At 39.3% G+C, this 19,971-nt stretch overlaps 1 protein-coding gene across 3 annotated transcripts in view; it reads left to right on the forward strand.

Annotated features, from left to right (window-relative positions):
* GRID1 (glutamate ionotropic receptor delta type subunit 1) overlaps positions 1–19,971 on the forward strand; it is a 483,633-nt gene that overhangs the window by 270,323 nt on the left and 193,339 nt on the right. For all 3 annotated transcript variants that reach the window (XM_066191627.1, XM_066191628.1, XM_066191629.1), the window contains one exon: positions 1,391–1,596. In XM_066191627.1, the coding sequence (XP_066047724.1) occupies positions 1,391–1,596 (206 nt within the window). The remainder of the gene's footprint in view (positions 1–1,390; positions 1,597–19,971) is intronic.

Genomic DNA, 19,971 nt, shown 5'->3' on the forward strand with positions numbered 1-19,971 from the left:
TGTGTATTCTGTGGCTGTGAATCACCATGTTTAGGGGTGCTGAGAGCCCACTCAGGTGTGGCAGCCGGGAGTGCTGCTGGCTTCAGCAGGACGGGGTTCCATCCTCTGACTTCAGCAGCATCACTATATGGTTACTTCAGGATTTTAAAGACCCCAAACTCTTCAGCAGCTGTTACAGTGTGGTTTGTAGAGCTTGTTACAGTGACATTTTCTGCAGAGAAGGTTTCGCCATGGGGTCGGTAAATGTGCTCTAACTTCCACAGTTCAGCTTCACCCATGATGTGAAACTTAATGACAAAAGTGTGAGAAATGAATGTGAGAGGCTTCAATACTTTCTTATTCATGACAAGATAAAATGAAGGGTTTCTAAGGACATGGTACAGCTGTGATCGAGTCACTGCTAATTTTGAGAGCAACCTGGTTCAATGTGAGCTTTGACGTTTTTCTTGTTCTAAATTTCACTACAAAATAAAACCTCAGACATTTATTTCAGACAAATGCCGAGAGTCATGAAGACAGTACAGTTTGAACAAGAAGATTTCAACATGAACATATGGAACATATTCCTTCATGTTAATACCCAATAATATGGTTAAGGCAGTGTTTTCTCAGGATATGTTTTTTCAAATCATCCTGAAGTTGAGGCACAGAGCTCAAAGGAACAGGTTTTGAAGGAGCTTGTTTGCATGACTTCTCTTCTTTGAATGATTTTTTTTTTTTTTTTTTTTGGTTTGTTTTTGAAAGCTAAAATATACTGTAATTACACTGGGGCTTTGTGTCTTCTTTTATGAGTTTATGGATAAATGGTAAGCCTCTGGTTAGGCAGGTTATTTCCAGGACAGGGAAAAAAGGGTAGGTCAAAAGGAAGGCTGTGTACATTCTGGATATTGTATTTTTTTCTTGGGAAAAGCAGCTGTGAAGTTACAGAAAGTGAGAAGTTTAGGTGTGGGTGATTTATCCCCTGCTTATTTATCTGCTCCTGGATTTCTGCATTTGAGCAGTGATGCTGTTGGGGTGAGGCTTTGTTGTTTGTGCAGTGTTAAAGCCACAGCCTTGAGCCTCTGGGGAGGTTTGCAGGGCCACCCAAATGCGTGAACTGGCTCTACCCAAGAGTCATTCTCCGGCCTCAGGGAAAGGTCATCGATAGAGTTTCCCTGTTGGCACTCTATGAAAGGGAGCTATGGAAAATGGCTGTGTGGAATACTCTTCTTCAGAAAGCACTGCAGGGAAAAAAAAAGTAAAAAAAAAGTAAAAAAAAAAAGTCTTTTCCATCTAATTAGTGCTGCTTGCCTGACTGGATGAGGTTGATGCTTTTTTCTGTTCTTTTTTATTATTATTATTATTATTATTATTGTTGTTGTTTTTATTTTCCCCTCCCCCTGTGTTACAGATATCCGTGGACTGCAGGGATTTCTGGATCAGGCCTCCAGACTGGGACTTGATGTATCATTACAAAAAGTGGACAGGAACATCAGCAGAGTATTTTCCAACCTTTTCACCACCATGAAGACGGAAGAGCTGAACCGCTATCGGGACACATTGCGAAGGGCTATCTTACTCCTGAGCCCACGGGGAGCCCAGACTTTCATTAATGAGGTCAGTGCACAGGTTCTTGGTTTTTTTCAGAGTCCAGAAACACATGTTATGACCCGTGTTTTGCCCATTTGACAGTGCTGGTTGTTTCATGTCAAATAGGATTGTCAGACTCTATTGCCAGGGAACTGAAATATCACGTCCTCTTTGGAATGCTTGCTTTGTGGTTAATGCAAATGGGGCAACACGGGCCACATATTATATTATATAATATGCTATAATATAATATAATATACAGCTCTGTGATTATTTTTGTCTGGTTGTCTTCTGTATTAATACTTCTGTCCTGGATTTCAACCACTGTTAACAAGCAACCAGAAAATCTGCAATAATCTATTAGAAATGAAACATAATGTGCCTGAAAGAGCTGTCTTTGCTGTGGAAATCTCCGAATTTGTATTAAAGGGGCACACTATTGATCTTTGAAAGTTGAATCAAAGAGATTTTTATGAAATATGAAGTTGGAATTATATGTTTGTCTTCTTTTCTTAGTGGTTTCTTGAAATCAGTGATGCTAATTAGGACAGGGAGGTAGCTGTTGGGCAAACTTTTAATTAACGTGCTGTGGGCTAAGTTTTGGCATTAATTAGTTTTATTCAGCTTTCTTAATATTAAATAATGAATTATTTTACAGTGCTTTATATTTCAGAGTTGAGAATGGGAGTTTGAGCCTCAGTTTAAGTTTGTGTATTCATTAGCTAAGATTTTGGCAATAAAGTAGGGGTTTGAATTTTTTTTTAACTAACCAGGGATATGACTGAACCAAGAATTTAAAATCTGGGTGAGACCTGTTTCCATTATCAGTTTTGCTGCATCAAAGCCTGTTAAATTTAAAAAAAAAAAAATCAACTCAAATTAGCTCATTAGGGTTTTTTTTGTACCATAACAGCCTTAGTAAATTATCCACATTTGTGTTCATCAGTGATTTTTTAAATAACAAGGTAAATTTTATCCCAAATAAGTGAGGCAAATAGGTAGGTTGGGAAAGACTAAGCACAGGGATAAATTTTCCTCAGGTCTGTGCACACGCAGGTATTTCCAGTAGAAGAATGAGGGAGTTAGATGCTCTCAAAGTGTGTGCAGCTCTCCGCAGCTCAGTCGGCTGTTTTCAGAGGGGTCCTCCAGCAGAAATGCACATTGCTTGGCTTTCCAGGGCGTCCTAGCAGAGTATCCAACCCAGGTCAAAAGGAGATATTTTATTCAGACCCCAGCTGGGTGGAAGTTGTGTCCCCCTTGGGGACACAGGGCTCTGGGGTTGTTGGGTGAGTGCCCTGTCAGAGCCCTGAGGTGTCTCCAGGGTAGGGGCCAGTATTAAACTGTATTAAATCCTTTACTACTCACTTCACCTTAAAGCACTGTGTATTATAGGCATTAAGACTAATGACCCTGATATATTTCCAGCTCCCTGCAGGAGTTTAACAGTGGGCAGAAATGAAAAGTAATTTATTTGGCAATCTTCCTGTATTGAATCTTGATTGATTCAGAAAAGCTTTGCAAGAGAAAACTTAAATCTTAGAAAGGAATTCTCAAAAGGCTTGGGATATGAGGTGCAGAGTGTAGAGGAGAATCTTTCCCAGACAGAGGCTGAACTTATATTTTGTGAAGAGTTACAATGATTGCAGTTCTTCAATATCTCAGTCAATAAGTGCAACTAATTATCTACAGCACATTTTCCAGGAGTCTAGAATGAGAACCTGCAGCTTAAATGAAAAACGCATTTTTATGTATTTTACTGAAATGCATCATCCACAATGTGTGGCAGTAGGTGCCTTCCATGGGTTTACTCAGTTCCACAGTTGGCATATTTTATACTAGAGGTGCCTTATAGCTCTATATTGACTGCTGTTGCTATCAATCTCACTCTGCACCTTGGAAATTGTTAGAGGTTTTTTTTACAGTTTTTGGAGTAAAAAAGCCCTCTGAAAAAAAATCTAAGTAGCAATGCTAGAAGAAAATGTCAAGATTTTACTTTTAGATTTTGCACGTATTTCTTTTCTTTTTTTGTTAACTCCAGTTAGGGAAAAAAAAATGAAGAACAAAGAGGTTTTAAAACTTTCTTTCTGGAAATGGAAAATTTCATGTAAAAAAGAGGTTTCTTACTAAGATTTTCAGTTTTGCTGAGTTGATATTTTGTAGTAGGGAAAAAAAAGTCTTACAAACTTCAACCAGATTTTTGTTGAAATGTATTGGCTAATAGTATATTTTCCTGAAAACCAGGTGCTGAAACCCAACCCTCTGGTGAAATGCTGAACAGAAAATAAGAACGGTGTTGTGATTATGAAACCTGAAATAAAAAGATTTAACAGATTTTTCTTAGCACAAGTTATAAATACCAGCCACTGGAAGCTGGTACGAGATCTATTTTGCCTGGTTGGGTACTGCAGGTGGTACATTCTTCTTCCTAGAAATACAGATCCGAGTTTCAGTCTCGTTGTCTCTTGTAGGGGCCAGAGAGATCTGATCTTGGATGTACAAAGTTAAGGGGCTCTGCCATCTCATGTGTAAAAAACTTTTGAATCGTGGAGGAATTCAATTTCTCTAATTTTTATTTAGGCATGGTTTTCATTTAACTGTCTTAACATCTCAGTGCCTGGTTCTGTCATGTGTCAAAGTTACTGCAGTAGAAATGATTGACCTTTTGTAAGTTTTCAAGGTTTAGTATTTTGCTATGAAACTGCTTTGACTGTAAGAATGGAGAGGAGAAGGAAAAAATACCTTTTCAATGGTATTGCTATAAACCTGGAATCAGCCTGTATTCAGAATAGAGATGGTAAATGCATTTATACAGTGTTAACTGTCTTAGATTATGCATTAAAAGGGCATTTGGGGACTGAAGCAAACCTAATCTAAAGAGTGTCCTTCCTTAAACTGTTGAGAAAAATGTTCCTAAGAGGTGTATGTGTGCCAGGAAAAAAAAAACCCATATTTTGAAAAGCACATGATGCTCTTGAAAGGTGGTAAGAAAAACTAACAATTCAGAAATGGAAGATTTAGCACTTTTACCTTTTCTATTAGTTTGCTTGGCCCAGACACAGCAATCTGAGACTCAAAAGTCTCCTTCCTTGAGACAGTGAGGATTCACTTACCTCTTTCACTTAGCAATGGATAAGTTTTTTTTTCAATTGCAAGTAGAAGTATTATTTGTATGGACTGCTTTTATCATTAAGGGCTGTACAGTGAAGTGAATAAATGGAAAAAAAGTTCAAAGAGGTGACAAAAATGATGAAAGGATGGGAGAGCACGACCTCTTAGGAGAGGCCTCAGGAGCACACTATATACAGCCTGCCTGAGGGAATGGAGCTGCCAGGTGCTTGAGAGGAAACATGAGTGGAGGAGGAGGAATTATTTAAGGTGATGATGGTTGTCCAACAGGAAGTAATGACCCAAAGCTAAAGAGGGAATGCTTTCCAACAGGGAGGTCAGTGGGACAATGGGAGTGCTGGGCAGGAGAGTTCAGGGAGACATCGTTCTGTAGGGCCTTCAAGGGTTCACTAGATAAAACACTCCGGTAAATCAGGCTAGCAGTTTGTCCTGAACTGGTGTGCAGGATGTTCTGGGTGACCCAGGAGCCCTTCTGAAGACCTGCCAGGAAACATTTGTTGTGTGAATAAGTTTAGACTTTGTACTTTTTATATACAACCTGTCTGAAGAGGAGGAAAAGGTCTTGTGGTTCAGCGGTTCTCATGTTTCCTGTGGCAGATGTGCACTTCCTGACCTTTGTGGAGAGTTTGCTTTCTTAATTCTTCATAGAACACGTGATTTATTTGGGATATGTGTTTTAATAGGATTTGTCTTTATAAATATAGGTGATATCAATTGCTTCACAGACTTTACTCTTCCTTCTTTGCAGGATTTATATACAACCTTTGCTTTTGAACACCAGTGAAATGGAGGCTGTAACCCAGTTGCATGTAGTTATTGACTAGAAAAAAGAAGGCATTATCAGCTTTACAAAACCTTTAACTCAGCATTACTTGTATTTTTGGCAGCTTCACTGAAGTGAAAAATGTTTCTGTTGAGGTGGATCTCTGAAAGTGCTGTAGTTCCTTGTGAGGCTGCCTGACTGCAGGAAGGTTATATGCATATCCCTGCAGTACAGCAGCCTAAAGCAGAGATCTTTGCATGCCTAGGACAATAAGCAAGATTTAAAAAAGAAGGCTATAACAAAAGAGAGCAGATTAATTCCTTTAAAAATTAATACAAAGCTGCTGTATCAATGCAGCAGGGTTACGTGAATCACAGCAATTCCAATTTGAGCTGGGGCTAAAAATTTCCAGTATAACACTGTGTTAAACAGCTGTAATTTATCTCTGCCCTGTTTATATAATCACCTCAGTGTCCTCATTGGAAAGAAAAGACTTCTCTGTTTCTTTTTCACCCTAGTTCCTGCTAAGTGCTCTGACTGCTTCTTTTAAATAAATATAGATATCCTGCTTTTGATTTGGGCTTTTGGGATCATTTCACAGTGATTTGTGGCCTTCCTTCGGTCCTGGTCACTGAAGATGCTGAGCTGCTTCCTCCCAGAGCACTTGCAGTTGGCACTTGTTCGAGAACAGTGCTCCAGCCTTCTCTTTTCTCTTCTGCAGTTGGTGACATGCTATCACTTGACTGGAGCTGAATGAATTATTTATGGCATCTTGAACAATTTGCACCCACAAGCAGTTGTATGAAATGGTTTTCCAGGGACATTCACTTCTCAGAATTTATCAGGAAAAAAGTTCAATATTAATTTTCTGGCACTTAGCACTTAATCTCTCTTTTTTTTTTTTTTTCTTTTAGATTTGTGTTGCAAACCTTCAACATTTTAATCCATATCTCTGTTTTATATGCAGTGTACAAACATCTCAAAATATTGTTGCATAATTTTGGGAAAAAATATTATGCCTCTTCTGTTTCTAGAAGGCAATTTCTGTGTTTAAAGAGCTGCTAGTGATTTGTGAGTGCTGGTAACAGAACTGTAGAAATAATACATTCTTCTTTCAATAGTTCAAGTTAAATTATGCCCGCCTTATTTCTTCTAAATCCTCCTCTGGTATTCTATTTCTTCCTTAGAGCTAAAATCTTGTCTGCTATTGTTGACATTTTCAATATGCTAAGACTCTTTGTGCTTAAAGAGAATATTAATTATAATTAAAGCCCAAGCAAACCTCATTGAATTGCTAAAACCTAAGTGAAAACAAAGCCCTCCCATTCTGGGTAAATTGGCTTTGAAGCAAGTTTCTTTCCACTGGGCCAAAAAAACCTCCCAAAACACAAACTCTCCTACAGTTTGCTTCACTTTGACTAACCCAGGGGATGGGGCTATTCTCACAGGGATCCCAATCATATGTGTTTGGAACAGTCAATTGCATGGATTTGTAGACACTGTAAAGAGGGGGAAAAATGCTGAACTAATGACTTTATGAATTACTTATTTAGCTGCATTTAAATGACATTCCTTTTACGACTGCAGGTAAAAGTGACAATAATTTAATTTTTTTTTTTTTACTCCAGTAGAATGTTGCATGAGGTTTTGAACCTGGATGTTGAAATCATGAGAGAAAGGAGGCTTGCATCCAGTTTTTTTTTATCTAACAATAACTGGTAGCAGTTTTGTGAGGCTTTATGGGTCAATTGAGAAAAAAAACTACCCCAGAAATTGGATACACTGGCCAGAGGTACACAAAGCCCTTTTGAATCTAAATACTGCTTTCCTGGCAGTTTTACCAGGTCTCTCAGTGTCATCAATGATATCTGCTCTGAAAGAATCTGATTTCTCAGCTCATGTTCTCAATCTGATGACTGGGCTTGTACACATCGGGGATCATGTATTTTTGAATGTCATTAAATCTGGATGTACAGGAACCAGGCATTCCTCCTGCTCCAAATGCTTCATCCTCCCTGCACTTTTGGGTCCTTGTTTCATTGCAGGTGTTCAGCTGATAAAACATGAGTCATTTCAAAATTTTACTGCTGTCCACACATAAGGATGTCAAGTCTGAAGGAAACTGTGTCAAACATCTAGCTGAAAAAATTGTTAAAATACCTTGAATTAACATTCTTTTGTTAATTACTGATGTTGTGAGCATCAGTAATTTTTTTAACAAACTTTTTTTTTTCCAACCTTTTTTGTTATTTTTCACTTGCTGATCTAGAACTCTGAAGAGATTTAACCTGAGGATAGGGAAGATTCTAGCTGTTTGGAGAGGCTGCGTTTATGTTTGGGGGTTTTTTTTAAGGAGCAGGATCTATTAATGATTTGGAAACACACAAGTGGTGTACTGAGACACAGACAAGACACTTTGTTTTGTACTGGCTTTAAAGCATGCAGTGCTGGCTTTTGCAAGAGCTGAGACAAGATGAATCTAGTGGGCATGAAAAAAATCAAGGCTATCAAAAACTAACCCCCCTCCACCTACTCCTTCATGGATCTGTTTTCCAAATTATTTAACTTCAGGTTGTTTGGGTGACCCCTTGAATACGGTGCAATTTAAAGATAATGTTCTTATGCGTTTTTATTTTTAGCATAGTGCAAAGTGGAACTGAATACTCTGGCATATCTGTGGTCATTATGATGCATAAATATATGCAAAAAGTTTCTCTGAAATACTGCAAAGCTATAGATGACTTTATCATTCTCAGCAAGGATAATTTTCTGCAATTTAGGTATAATTTTCCATAAAGGAGATATTACTAATTAATTATGGATGATTAATTTTAAAATAGGCTCCTGCAGTTGCATTTCATCACCATACAAGTGTTTGCCCATTGTAAGGCACTGGCAGAAGTAGTGCAGGTACATGAGAAAATACGTTTGCCTTACGAAAGTCAGAAAAAGTAACGGCCATAAGAAAGCTATTTGCCATCTTCCAGTTTTACTTTTTCATATAAATTTGGTGAATTGTTTAGCTGACTGTTCTGGGGAAGCTGGGCTTTGAGGATTAGAAAATACATACTGCAATTATTCAATATTAATTTTCTGAACTTACAACACCAGCGTGTACACACCATAGGTACAGGTTGGCTTCTTCCACGTTTCTAAGCACAGGGACTGACTTGGGAGTACAGGACTCTGCACAGTCATCTCTCCCCTAAAATGCGCTTCTAGTCCTGGTGTGCTGGATTGAGAAAATCACTGATTCATTTTGTTTGCTGTCCTAGAGGTCACAGAAGAAGGCCATTATCCTTGGAAGGGTTGAGTAATAATTGCTGATAATAATTTGCACCTGCTTGGCATCTTTTCACAGGAGGTTTTTAGCAACTTTTAGCAGGTGAAATAAAATTATGTTTACCCAAGACTTATTTTTAGTTTCAAACTAATTAAAAAATCTGTTTCAGCCGTTACTAATTGCTGGCAGCACACAGTTTAGAGCTCAGGTGAGATGTACGTGGGTTTAAGATTAATCCCAAGGAAGGCATCCTAGGACTGGTGCCGTGTTCCTCTTGCAGTTCTGTGCCAGGCAAGCAGCACCCAGTGTGGGTGTGAGGGTGAGCCTTGTTGTGAGCCCCTGTGTGGGAAACAACTCTGAATGTTATAACTGTTCCCTCACCGTTCAAAGAGTAGAGTTCCTGAAAAAATCCAAAATAGGCTCGAGGGAGCCCTCTGCAAATGCATGGGGAGAAATGTTTGGGGGGGCCTTGTTCATCAAGAACAAGCAGTTAGATCTGATTAAATTAAGCTTATAACTCGAGAGAGTGTGGTAACTGTGCAAGGAGATTACCTTTTCCTCAGGCAAAGGGTGTTCTGTGTCAGAGGAATAGCGTGGAGTGTTGTCAGCTCAAAGTGCCAGGTGTCACTTCATTTACCTTGGTACCTTGGAGTGTGGCAAATACCACAAAACTGGCAAGGATTTAAGAGCTCTCTTGGAAAAGGAGTGTAGTCCTGTGCCAATAATGATTTTTCCTGGTGCTGTTATGAGTGGTGGTCTCATGCTTGCTGTACTTGAGTGGCTCGTTGTGAATTGGAATGTTTTACTGGGTGCTGTATGAAAGTGTGTCCCTAAAGAATTTGCAGTGTGCAAGGAATGACAGACAGACAGAGACATCTTTGGAGTGAGAAGGATTGATGATGAATGTTGTTATGCGACACAAATAGTGTCCTCATTCCAAAATTAGAATTTTGAAAATAAAAGAAATTAAACTAAACTGAGGATTTTAAAATATTTGTGGAAGTGTTTTTGTAAATAGGGGTAGGTGAAGGACGTTAACACCATGGGCAGTATCTTCGTGATGAACTAGAGATAACCTGAAGGATTGGAATGAGACGTGTGCGATATTGGAGGTGAAGATCGTTAGCATATCTTTGATGTGACAGGTAACAAGGGAGCTATTGAAGCAATATGAAGAGTTGAGTGAAATGATCAAAGAAAGGGGTTAGAGATCCTCCTTTCAGCAGAAGTTTCACTGAAATATGAGAGGAGCTTGTGATTCTTAAGGTCAGAAAGATGAACTTGGAAGTAATCAATATGTAATATCATCAGAGCTGGGAAAGGAATTTCTGCATTACAGATGGGTTAAAAAACCTGTTTATTAGAAAGATTATGCCTGAAGAATCTCTGAGATTTTGGGCTTATCCTGGATAAGAAGTAAGAGTCGAAGATGACACTTGTGTTGTAGTCCAAATTGGCAGGTCTGATATTCTGGCTGTCCATTTTGACTGAAAAAAAAAGGATTTTCTTTGCCTTTTGAAGGGAGAGTGTTGAGAAATTTCCATATCCACATGAAGCCTGTAGGGATATCCTGAATGCAGTCAGTTTAGACTGGCCAGAATATGAAAAATGCCTCTCAGAGAAGTAGATCAAGACTCATGAGTTCATGAATGACAGGGGATTTTTTTCTGCTAGTTTGGTTGCTGAATGGAGTTAATGTAAAGAAAGAAGATTACAGAATGAACAGGTGTAGGACCCTCCTTGGGAACTTGGAGAATTTCACAGGAAGTATTCCCTGGAGAGACTGTCCTGGAGCGTCACAAGAGGAAAACCAGGAGAGAAGCGCTGGGAAGAGGAGGTTTATCAAGGGGACGTGATCAACTCTATTAAAAGCATCTGGCAAGTCCAATCGAAGACAGTGACAATTTTAGAGTATGATTGAAAAAGTGAATGGCAGTAGGAACAGTTTCAGTCAAGTGAGCCATGTGTTAAAGGGTCTGCAGGTGGAAGGGAGAGGAGGAATGGGGTGATACGTGTAGGGACTTGAAGAGACTGGAAAAGGGCAGGTCTAAAACACTTCCTGGTCTCAGGGAAGAGAAACAGGGTAAAAAGAAACCACTTTAAAGGTGAGATCTTCTTATTCTTATGAGGGCAGCTGTGTGGAAGATGTCTTCAAAAGTTCCAAAGACTGGAAGGCATTGGACATGAGGAATGAAGGGACAGGCTGGCAGTGGGATCACTTCGTGTGGGCTGAGGTTTACGTCACTTTTTGGTTGGGGCTGTGTGAGCTCCAGGGTGACAGATTAGCAGTGAGCTCTGTTTGTCTTTGCAGTTCTTATCAGATGTGCAGCTGCTCTGTGTGCTGTCCTCCAGTCAAAGCCCTACATTGGTAGACAGTAGAAACTGCACGTTTTTGTTGCTGGTTGTTCTGCTATGTGCAAAATTTCTTGGGAGAGAAAAGAGAGCTTTTCAGGTCTTGGAGCATTTCCTTTGCAGTGTGAGGGCTAAGGGAATAAAAGTGGCTCTGACAGTATCCTCTGTGGGGAAGGACTTTGTGTCCTAAGGATAATTTCTGATAGTTTTCATTTTTAGTAATACCACTTTACTTAATAAGTCTTCATGCTAAAATTTGCAGAGAAGGAGGTGTAATCAGGTTTCTATTCAGAGATTTGCTGTTTTTACCGTTGTTTTTGCTCACTGCTTGTTCAGGGTTTTGTTAAGATATGTTTTCATAGCTTTTATTCAAGGATCAATTTCCAAGGTTGATCTCTTTCTATTGAGACAGGTACCTGATGATTATTGTTACAGAACGTTAAATGGGGAGGTAGAGGGTCATTAGTCCCTTTTTTACCAGCTGGGGCATGGGGTTACGGAGAAAGTAGGCAATTTACTGAATTCACCTGAAACAGGGATTGAAGTTCTAAATGTCAAACCAAGAACTTGCCCAAAAGGTCATCCTTTCATTTGATACTGCCAGGTATGTCTTTGCCACCACTGACCCCTGGTTGTTTCATTTGAGAGAACTGATTGTCCTGTCTCTCCAGTGATCCTTTTTTCAGACACGCAGCCTTTAACCCCTACACGCTGTGTCAAATATTAAAACTCTCTTTGAATAGTGAGTTTTGGCTTTAGCTTCAGGTAAACAATGCAGCTCGCACATACAGTCCTACAGAGCATTTAAAGGGGTGCTCAGGTAACTTTATTTATTGAATTGAGTCCTTTCATTGTTATGGAGTTATAGTTCCATGCACTGTGAGAGAGATCAATTTGTTTGGCACTGACCCATCCATTTAACTTGAAGCAATCAGATTTAAAAGCTTTGCACTTTATTAATGTGTGTGCAAATAGCAACTGGGTTCCAAGGACACTCTTTAGGAAAGCACCTTGAGTGATTGGTCTTGATATATAATTCATATTTTGCTTCCAGCTTTCCAAAGGAAAAAATCACATTAAAATTATTTTTAGATAATACTGTAAAGGGAAAAAAAACTCAAGCCTTGACGTATGACAATGACTTTGTGTGTTTAATGGAAGTTTATTGACTTGAAGATGTTATAAGTTCCCTACACAAGTTTTTCCATAAAATTAATAAAGAGTATAGAGAGTATTTTGAGATGTACATCAACATGCTAAAAAGTCCTCCAAACAAAGCTCATTGCACCACGGTGTTTATTTTCTAAACCATACTAGCATTCAAAGTATTTTAAAAATCGACGTCAGTTCTGAATGCACCTTGATTGAGAGTGAGAACCACCTAGAAAATAGAACATTTCAGTCTGGATACAGTTATGAATTCTTAATAAAAGTGTGCAGTTCAAGACAGGCTCCTCCCTGATGGCTCTCATGAACAGGAGGCACCCTAACACTGGAAATGCCCCTGTGTAAATAAGGTGGTTACAGCATCTAGAGCAAGTAAGCAGCGGTACTGTCAAGTTTGAAAAAATCTGTGGCATGCAGAAGTGCTAAATATAATACCTAGGAGACAAAATAGCAGTAAAAGGGGGACCTTAAACCACCATGAAATTAATAAATAATTATTACTTAATAAAGCCAGAAATAGCTGTTATATTTAGTGGTGAGCATGTTTGAGTAAAATATATGTGCTTATGTAATATAAACACATATAAATATAAAAGTATGTATGTACTGTATGTGTTTTATGTCTATACACACACGCACAACTTGCAGATTATACCATGCCCAGGTGTCAGTCATTTAAGAAGGAATTTGTATGTCTGGAAATACAGAACAGAGAGTAAATGCTTGTGTTCTGTGCAGCTGAAAAGGAGAATAAAGGTACTGGTGCAGAAATGAGCCAAAGAGTGCAAGCTCTTCAGGGTTTTTCTGTTTCAGCTCATTAAGAACATACACATTTCTGATGTGCTTTACTGATATTTGCAAATAGTGTTGGTACCTTTCAGCGTGAACTGGGGGAAGGACTGTGTCTTTAAAAGCCTTTTGGAATTGGGCATTATTCATGCAGGGCACTTGCAATGCTGCCCAAATGGAAACAGGAACAGCATAGAAAAGCTACCTTACTGAGGCTCATCAGCCCTGAGTTTTCTGTGAGTGATGAAGACACAAAAAGTAAAAAAAAAAAAAAAAAAAAAAAAGGTCAAACCCTTGCTATGAGTGAGCAGGGAAAAGCTGTATCCTGGCAAAGCTCGGGGATCTCTTAGGGAACATAAGGGATGCTGTAGTGTGAGTGGTAACATCAGCCAGGATTTGGTCCCAAAACTCTCTGTAGTTTCATGGTGACTTGAGCAGAAACTGCTATTTATGATTTCCAAATGAAATCTGTGGAATGCTGTAGTCCCAGGTGATAAGGAAAGCAATCCTGAATGAAATGACTCAGTGGCAGTGTCAAAGCGTCAACAAATTTGTGAATAACCTGAGGCTGAATAGTCAATTTTGGCATTTCAAGGCTGGCATCTGCAGAGGAAAGGCCTCCTTGGCTACATGGAATTAGGAGTCACTGAGAAGGTAAAAAAAAGGAAGTGTTGAGCTCTATAGTGTTTTAAGTAGGAAATCTATGGATGTGTTTTAAATCAACCTGGCTGTGCTGGCGCTTTTGCTGCTGATAGCAGCTGCCTTGTATGTCAGGGGTATAGCAGTCTCACTGACATGGTGCGCACAATTCTTATCTCTGGTCTGGTTTCTGCTACTTCTAAAAATGAAATTCAGCTTTGCTAGCCAGAGAATTTATGTCTTTCTCTTATTCCTTTTATTTCACTCCCCTTTCCAGAGTTTCCCTTTGTCATAGATTTAACTCTACTTGTGGTAAATGAAAGCGTTTCAGAGATCCTTACAGTAAATAATAGTGCTCCTGATATTAAAATGATCTACTTAGGCTCATGATCTCTAATGAGATACATTTGCACTGTTATAATTGGTAATCTAAAATTAGAATTAAGAGTATATATAAATTTTTACAGAGATGTAATGACCCAGTTATGCTGTGTCCAGGAGCTTTGCTTATGTATAACGCTCAAGTAAATTCTTGTCACTTTGACCAAAAATTTATTAAAAAGGAACCTCTGCAAAACCACAAAAACCCACAAGGCCTCACGAAACCGCTAAAGCTTTCATGCTGGCTGCTGTAATTGAAAATGAACACGGTGAACTGTGTTTTGCCACAGCACTGGAGCTGTGAATACCCTCAGTGGCTGTGGGCAAACGGTTAAATCAAGAGACCAATGGTTCTGGAGCATAATGGAACCTCTCGATTTCCCACTCTGGTGTTGATTTGCAAATGGATATCCCTGTTTGTTTATTGGAATCACCATTACTTCAGCAAAGTGTTCCAGCCAAGATACAACAACTTTCCAAGGGCTCTGGATTTTGTTGTTTATCGCTGCCAGTTGCTTGTGGAAGGATTGGGAGACCTAGCAATGAGACTTGGAATAAGAAAAAAACAACCCACCAAACAAGGAACAAAAATCTGTAAGCTGGAAAAGTACCTTGGTACTTGAGTTCTTAAAAAGACTAAATAAACTTTAAAGAATAGGAATACAGCAGTGTTTCAATTGCTTTAATAAGGACAAGGTAGTATAGGAAATCAGAGCATGTGTGCCACTGCTTTTGCTAATGCTCATTCTTCACTTGTTAATATAAGCAGTCCTAAAACAGTTGCTAATCTTCTAGATCAAGACTTAGGATATGGAGGATCTGTTTGTAGTAGATATGTAATTATATGTATATTTAGGGAATAACTTCTTCCTATCACGGGAGAAGTGTGAGGGTAAAATGCAGTGATGTTCGTAAGAAATCAGAGAGCAAAGTAACAAGCAAGGCAGGCTAAGTGGATGGGGTAGTTTCCATGACTGGCCAAATTGGATGTTTGTGTCAGTGTCTTGGGTTTGAATTATCTATATAATGAGTATTTGAGAAAACTGTGGAAACCCTTCTTGTTAATCAACAAATTCTTCATTTATCTAGAATGACCAGTTTCCATGCAGTATGTTAACGTTAGGAGGAAAATTAGTGATTCTGACGCACTGCCCTTCTCCTGAACCTGCCCGTTCGTTGTTGTACGCGTTGTTCCTCAGTCTTGTGCTGCTCTCCCTTGGTCCTGCACAAGAATGAAGGCAAGGGAGTGGGGTTTGTTTTTTTAAAAAGCTGGGTAAACTAAAACCATCAGCAGGTGAGACAAGAGTAGGAGAGAATGGAATAGTGGAGTGCCGCATGCGACTTGCCCTCATTCAACTAGGAAATTTCCGCTCATCAGCTGAATATCCTAAAAAATGTCAAAGTGTTATTGAAGAAAACCCCGTGCAAGCTCCCTCCAGATCTTTGTTGCTCTTGACAAGAGTACATGAAGTTCTCTAATGCACAAGGGAACTGTATCAAAATGGCTGGGTTTGTGCATTTCCTGCTGCTGTTTATTGGCAGTATGGCTTCTGGAAAGGTTGAAGTCAAGCCTATCCATCCAGAATTCTGTCAGCAAAGAGTTTTGGTGCCAGTCCCCTCATTTGAGTTTGACCTTGCTTTCCTCTTGGTGCTCACTGGACAGCTTCTCTGTTCCAACACTTGAAATGTTCTTGGTTTGAGAGGTTTCCAAACCCTGTGATAGAACAGATACTTCCCTTTTGCCCTGTGTCTCCAGTGAGTCTCTTTAGCTCCACCAGGGCATGTCACCAGGCTCCTGGTGTCAAGGACCACAGTTAGGCTGAACAAGGTGTAGAATGGCAGCAAATTTCTCAGTGGATCTGTGGAAAGTGAAAATTGCCACTTTTGCACCAGGTCTATGCTGGGTTTTTGAAGTGCTCTCCATTGCTTTCTCTTCTGAGGGCAGCCCTTTTTTGATTCTAAAACAAGAGCTCTACAGGTACAGGCGAGGACCACCTGTCTTTTCATTCTCAAATTAGGAGTGTCTAGTCAAAGGCGACTCTTAGACATCTATGTGAACGGCCTTCTGCCTGTGTATTTATTGCAGTTTTCTTCAAAACAAGAGAAGATTTTTTTCTGAGAGCAAGAAAGGAGTTGGGTTTTTATCTTGTTCACTTGAAAGTCCTCTAAAGCATTTGGGAGAAAATATTTGGAAAAAATTGACTGTGCATCAAAGACAAAATCAGACCTCATGGGACAGTAGCACAAGAGAAAGTAGAGAGTCAAGATGAGATTTCAGAATGTGATGCTGAGGGCTCTTGATGTTGCTTAAAAATAAATTCATTACAGGCTAAAGAGCATCAAGAGGGACTGTAGAGTCACAGAACTTTGATAGAATTAGGGGAAATGCCATCTGCAGACTCATAATGTTAATATTACCATTATATCTCATTTCTTGAGTAGGTCAGCAGGATTAAGTGAAGGCTGTCTAAACAAGGATGAATTTTCCCCTTAAGTCCTCAGGGATCAATAGAAATCTGAAACTGCAGACTGAAAATTGAGGGCTACTTGTTTTGCGTAGAAGACATTAGCGCTGATAGAGAGACATGAATATTGGAGACGTCCGTTGATGTCTAAGAACAAGTGTGTCATGGAGGGAAGGAGTTCAGCAAAAATCTTGAATCTTCTGCTTCTCATAATTTGAATACTGCTGCAACTGTTGTTCGGCTGTTTCATCTATATTTCTATTCTAGAACTCTACAGCATTGAGAAGGCAAACTTATGATGGAATGCAAATGATAAATTTGGAAAGAGCATGCAGAGACTTGTATTCATTTTTTGGGAGGGTTTTTGGTTTGCCATGCAAGAATCCTGTTTGTATTTAATTTAAATATTTATAAGCAAATAGTGAATTTTAAATGTAATTCAATGAGAAGGGTTTGAGTTAGCTGCTAGTTCTGCCAATAAAGAGTAAATTCCCTTCATGATGAGCAAATGAAGTATGATATAAGCTATTAAAAATACTACCAATAGAAATCTGGTTCATTAGCTGTGTTGCTAAGGTTATAAATGAGTTTCTTCAAATTGGCAAGCAAGTTTTATATACATGTTTATGTAGAACTGAACTTCTGGTTTTGTGTATATGCTATCCCTAGATGTAATGAAAGTAATGCATATTGACTTTGATTGTAGTTAAACAGTATGAGAATGAATTTATATGCATAGGCCATAAGAAAGACTGTAAGAAAATCTTTAATTTAGGGGTTTCATAGAGAATTCAATTAATGCAGCCGGTAAAGTGCTCTGTCAAATAAAATGTATAAGTTTTGGTGAGGGCAATATTCTATTTTCCGTTGAAATTTGGGTTCTGCTTTACTTTGTTTGGTCTATAATTATTCCTTCTCTGAAGTGATCCCAGTGTTTGTCCTTGTTTCCCAGACTCTGCTGTCCTCAATAGTTGGCTTGGAATAATACATTAATAAGTTATAACAGAAACTTCCACACTTCCTTTATCTGACTGGATCTCAAAATTGGATGGATGATCCTTATTTATAGGATAAAAAACCCCAGTTTTAGCCATGAAAATGCTCCCTTTGAGAAAATTAGACAATTGAAAAAATGCTAGGACCTCTACTTAAAGGCGTGCCTCTCTCACTGAAAATGGATAATAAGATTTAGATATTAATTCATGAATGATTTAAGCCACACTTTGGATCAGATCACACTTCCTGCCTTTAGATGTCAAAGAAACCAAGCAGCCAACACAGCCTTATCACATCTGTATCGAGCTACCTAGAGGATGTGTGCAGAGCACACCAAAATCGTTGGACAGATTTTATTTTACTCTCTTGCTTCACTGTTTTACCAGAGTGTTTTTTCCTAATGAGAAAGTTGATGTCTAGGTTGTACTAAACCGAACTAATCTCTGATTTAACCTCATGGCTGGTTATGTCAACTTGTTCCGTGACCCTTTAGTTGTCCTGCCTGCCCACAGTAGCTCAGCCGGGTCACAGGAGAAGCAGATCAATAGGGAATACCTGGATGCAGGGTCATTTACAGATGCAGCTGTCTCTTGCACATGCAGTTTGGAGCATTCTTTCAGGCCTTTCTATCACTTCATTTGTAGTAGGGCTATCATTATTTCACATTCTTTCAACAATAAAGTGCAATTCAGATGCTTCGTCTCTTTGTCAGTGAATGTCACAGGCTTTGCACTGTTTTCTTGTTGATCCTAAGAAATCAAGGAGCTGGACTGTTGACTTAAGCCAGCTTAGCAATGGGTTTGTTTTGTGATGCTGAGCCATGTGGTTATTGTGAAGAAAAATAAGGTGAAATTGAGCCCTCTATTAATAAAGAATACTATAATTCAGTTGCTGCAGTTTACCTTGTTGTGATGACTTAGTTTTTAGTGCATTGTAGCAAAAGCTTAGGTCATATGTCAACTAGAAAATTGGTTAAATCTGACTCCCTGACACTTAAAATCAACTCAGTTTGTCAATTAGAGATAAATGCCATTAGAAAAAAAACACAAAGTAATCTTAGAGGAGGGAAAATTTAGATGAGATGATGGCTCTAGGGCCTTACATAGCAGAGCTACGTCACAAAGACCTTTCTGTCGTGTGTAGAAGAAAAGTAATGGTTATGAGGGTGTGAGCTCCTAGCACTTAGTCTGGAGCAGAATACATCCTTAAGTAACATTCCTAATTTCTGTGATCTAATTTTTCCTGTGCTGATACCAATGCATCCAGGGCTGTAGGTTCTAAAAATGCATATTCAGAAAGGGCACAGGGGATTTCCCAGTGCCACTTTACTCTTCTGTGCTGACTGCAGGCCCTTGTGTCACATTCTGAAAGACTGGGGATTTTTGTCACAACTGGTCAAAACAAAAATTTACTCCAACTGTAACACAGGGTTGGATTCCCTTTGTCCCTCAGACTCTGGACATTTAAAGACTTAGGAGTTTCTGCTTCTATCAGGCTATAGGAATATAGGAATAGGAAATTCTGCTCCTCCAGTCTTAGGTCTGTATGTTGACATCCACATTAGCTGAAATCTGGGGCAGACTCCATACCTTTTGCGAGGCCAGACTGCGTTAATTTTCCAGGGCTAAGTCTTCCTTCCTAAAAATGGAGTTCAAAATGGTGACCTTGAAAAATCTTCCTTTTAACTCTTCTTCTCATGACTTATCCCAGGCTTCCTTGCTGGTGCTCTCAGTTCCCTCAGAAAGAGAATTCCCAGCAGTGGTGTAGTGGGGACAGTGCTCCATCCCCAACAGTGGGCAAAAAGGGTAATCACCTTTTAACAGTGTGCTGTTTTTAGGCAAACACTTTGCCAGACTGCAGCAAATAACTTGGTATTGACCAAAAGTAATTACCTCCTGAGAGGTGATCAGTGTGGCAGGCTGCTCATACGTCTGAAATTACCCCTGCATTCCCTGGAGTGCATAAAGCAATTGCTGACACCCAAGAAATGAATCACTGTGGTCTCAGTTCTCCCTTCCTGATGGCCTAAGATATCCTGGGATGGGTGAATTGTTGCTTGGTGCCCTGAGGTCCTTGCAGTGTAACCACAGCCTGGCCACACCAGATCCCAGAGATGTACCAGCTGGGAAATGAAATCAAGCTTTGCTGGTACCCAGAACCACATGGGCCAAAGGAATTCAGGAGAGCTGTAGAGGTAAGGTCGCCCTTCCACATGCTAAAGTTGCTGATACTTTTTGAGAGAGGACCTGCAACATTAGATTTGCAATCACCTCCAAAATATTTATAATAATTATTTTTTTAAATTCTGCATGTATTTTGTCTGAGTTAGTGTCAGTTATTTTTCTTTTAAAGCTTTCGAACTTGTTGAACTTGGTGATTTCTATCATAAAATTCTAGTTTACCTAATGTCATGTCGGAAAACTGTTTGATTGTTGCGCTAT

The sequence above is a fragment of the Chamaea fasciata genome, unplaced genomic scaffold, assembly GCF_029207755.1.
Source record: "Chamaea fasciata isolate MVZ Bird 193981 ecotype frontalis unplaced genomic scaffold, bChaFas1.0.hap1 SCAF_9, whole genome shotgun sequence".
In the NCBI taxonomy this organism is placed as follows: domain Eukaryota; kingdom Metazoa; phylum Chordata; class Aves; order Passeriformes; family Sylviidae; genus Chamaea; species Chamaea fasciata.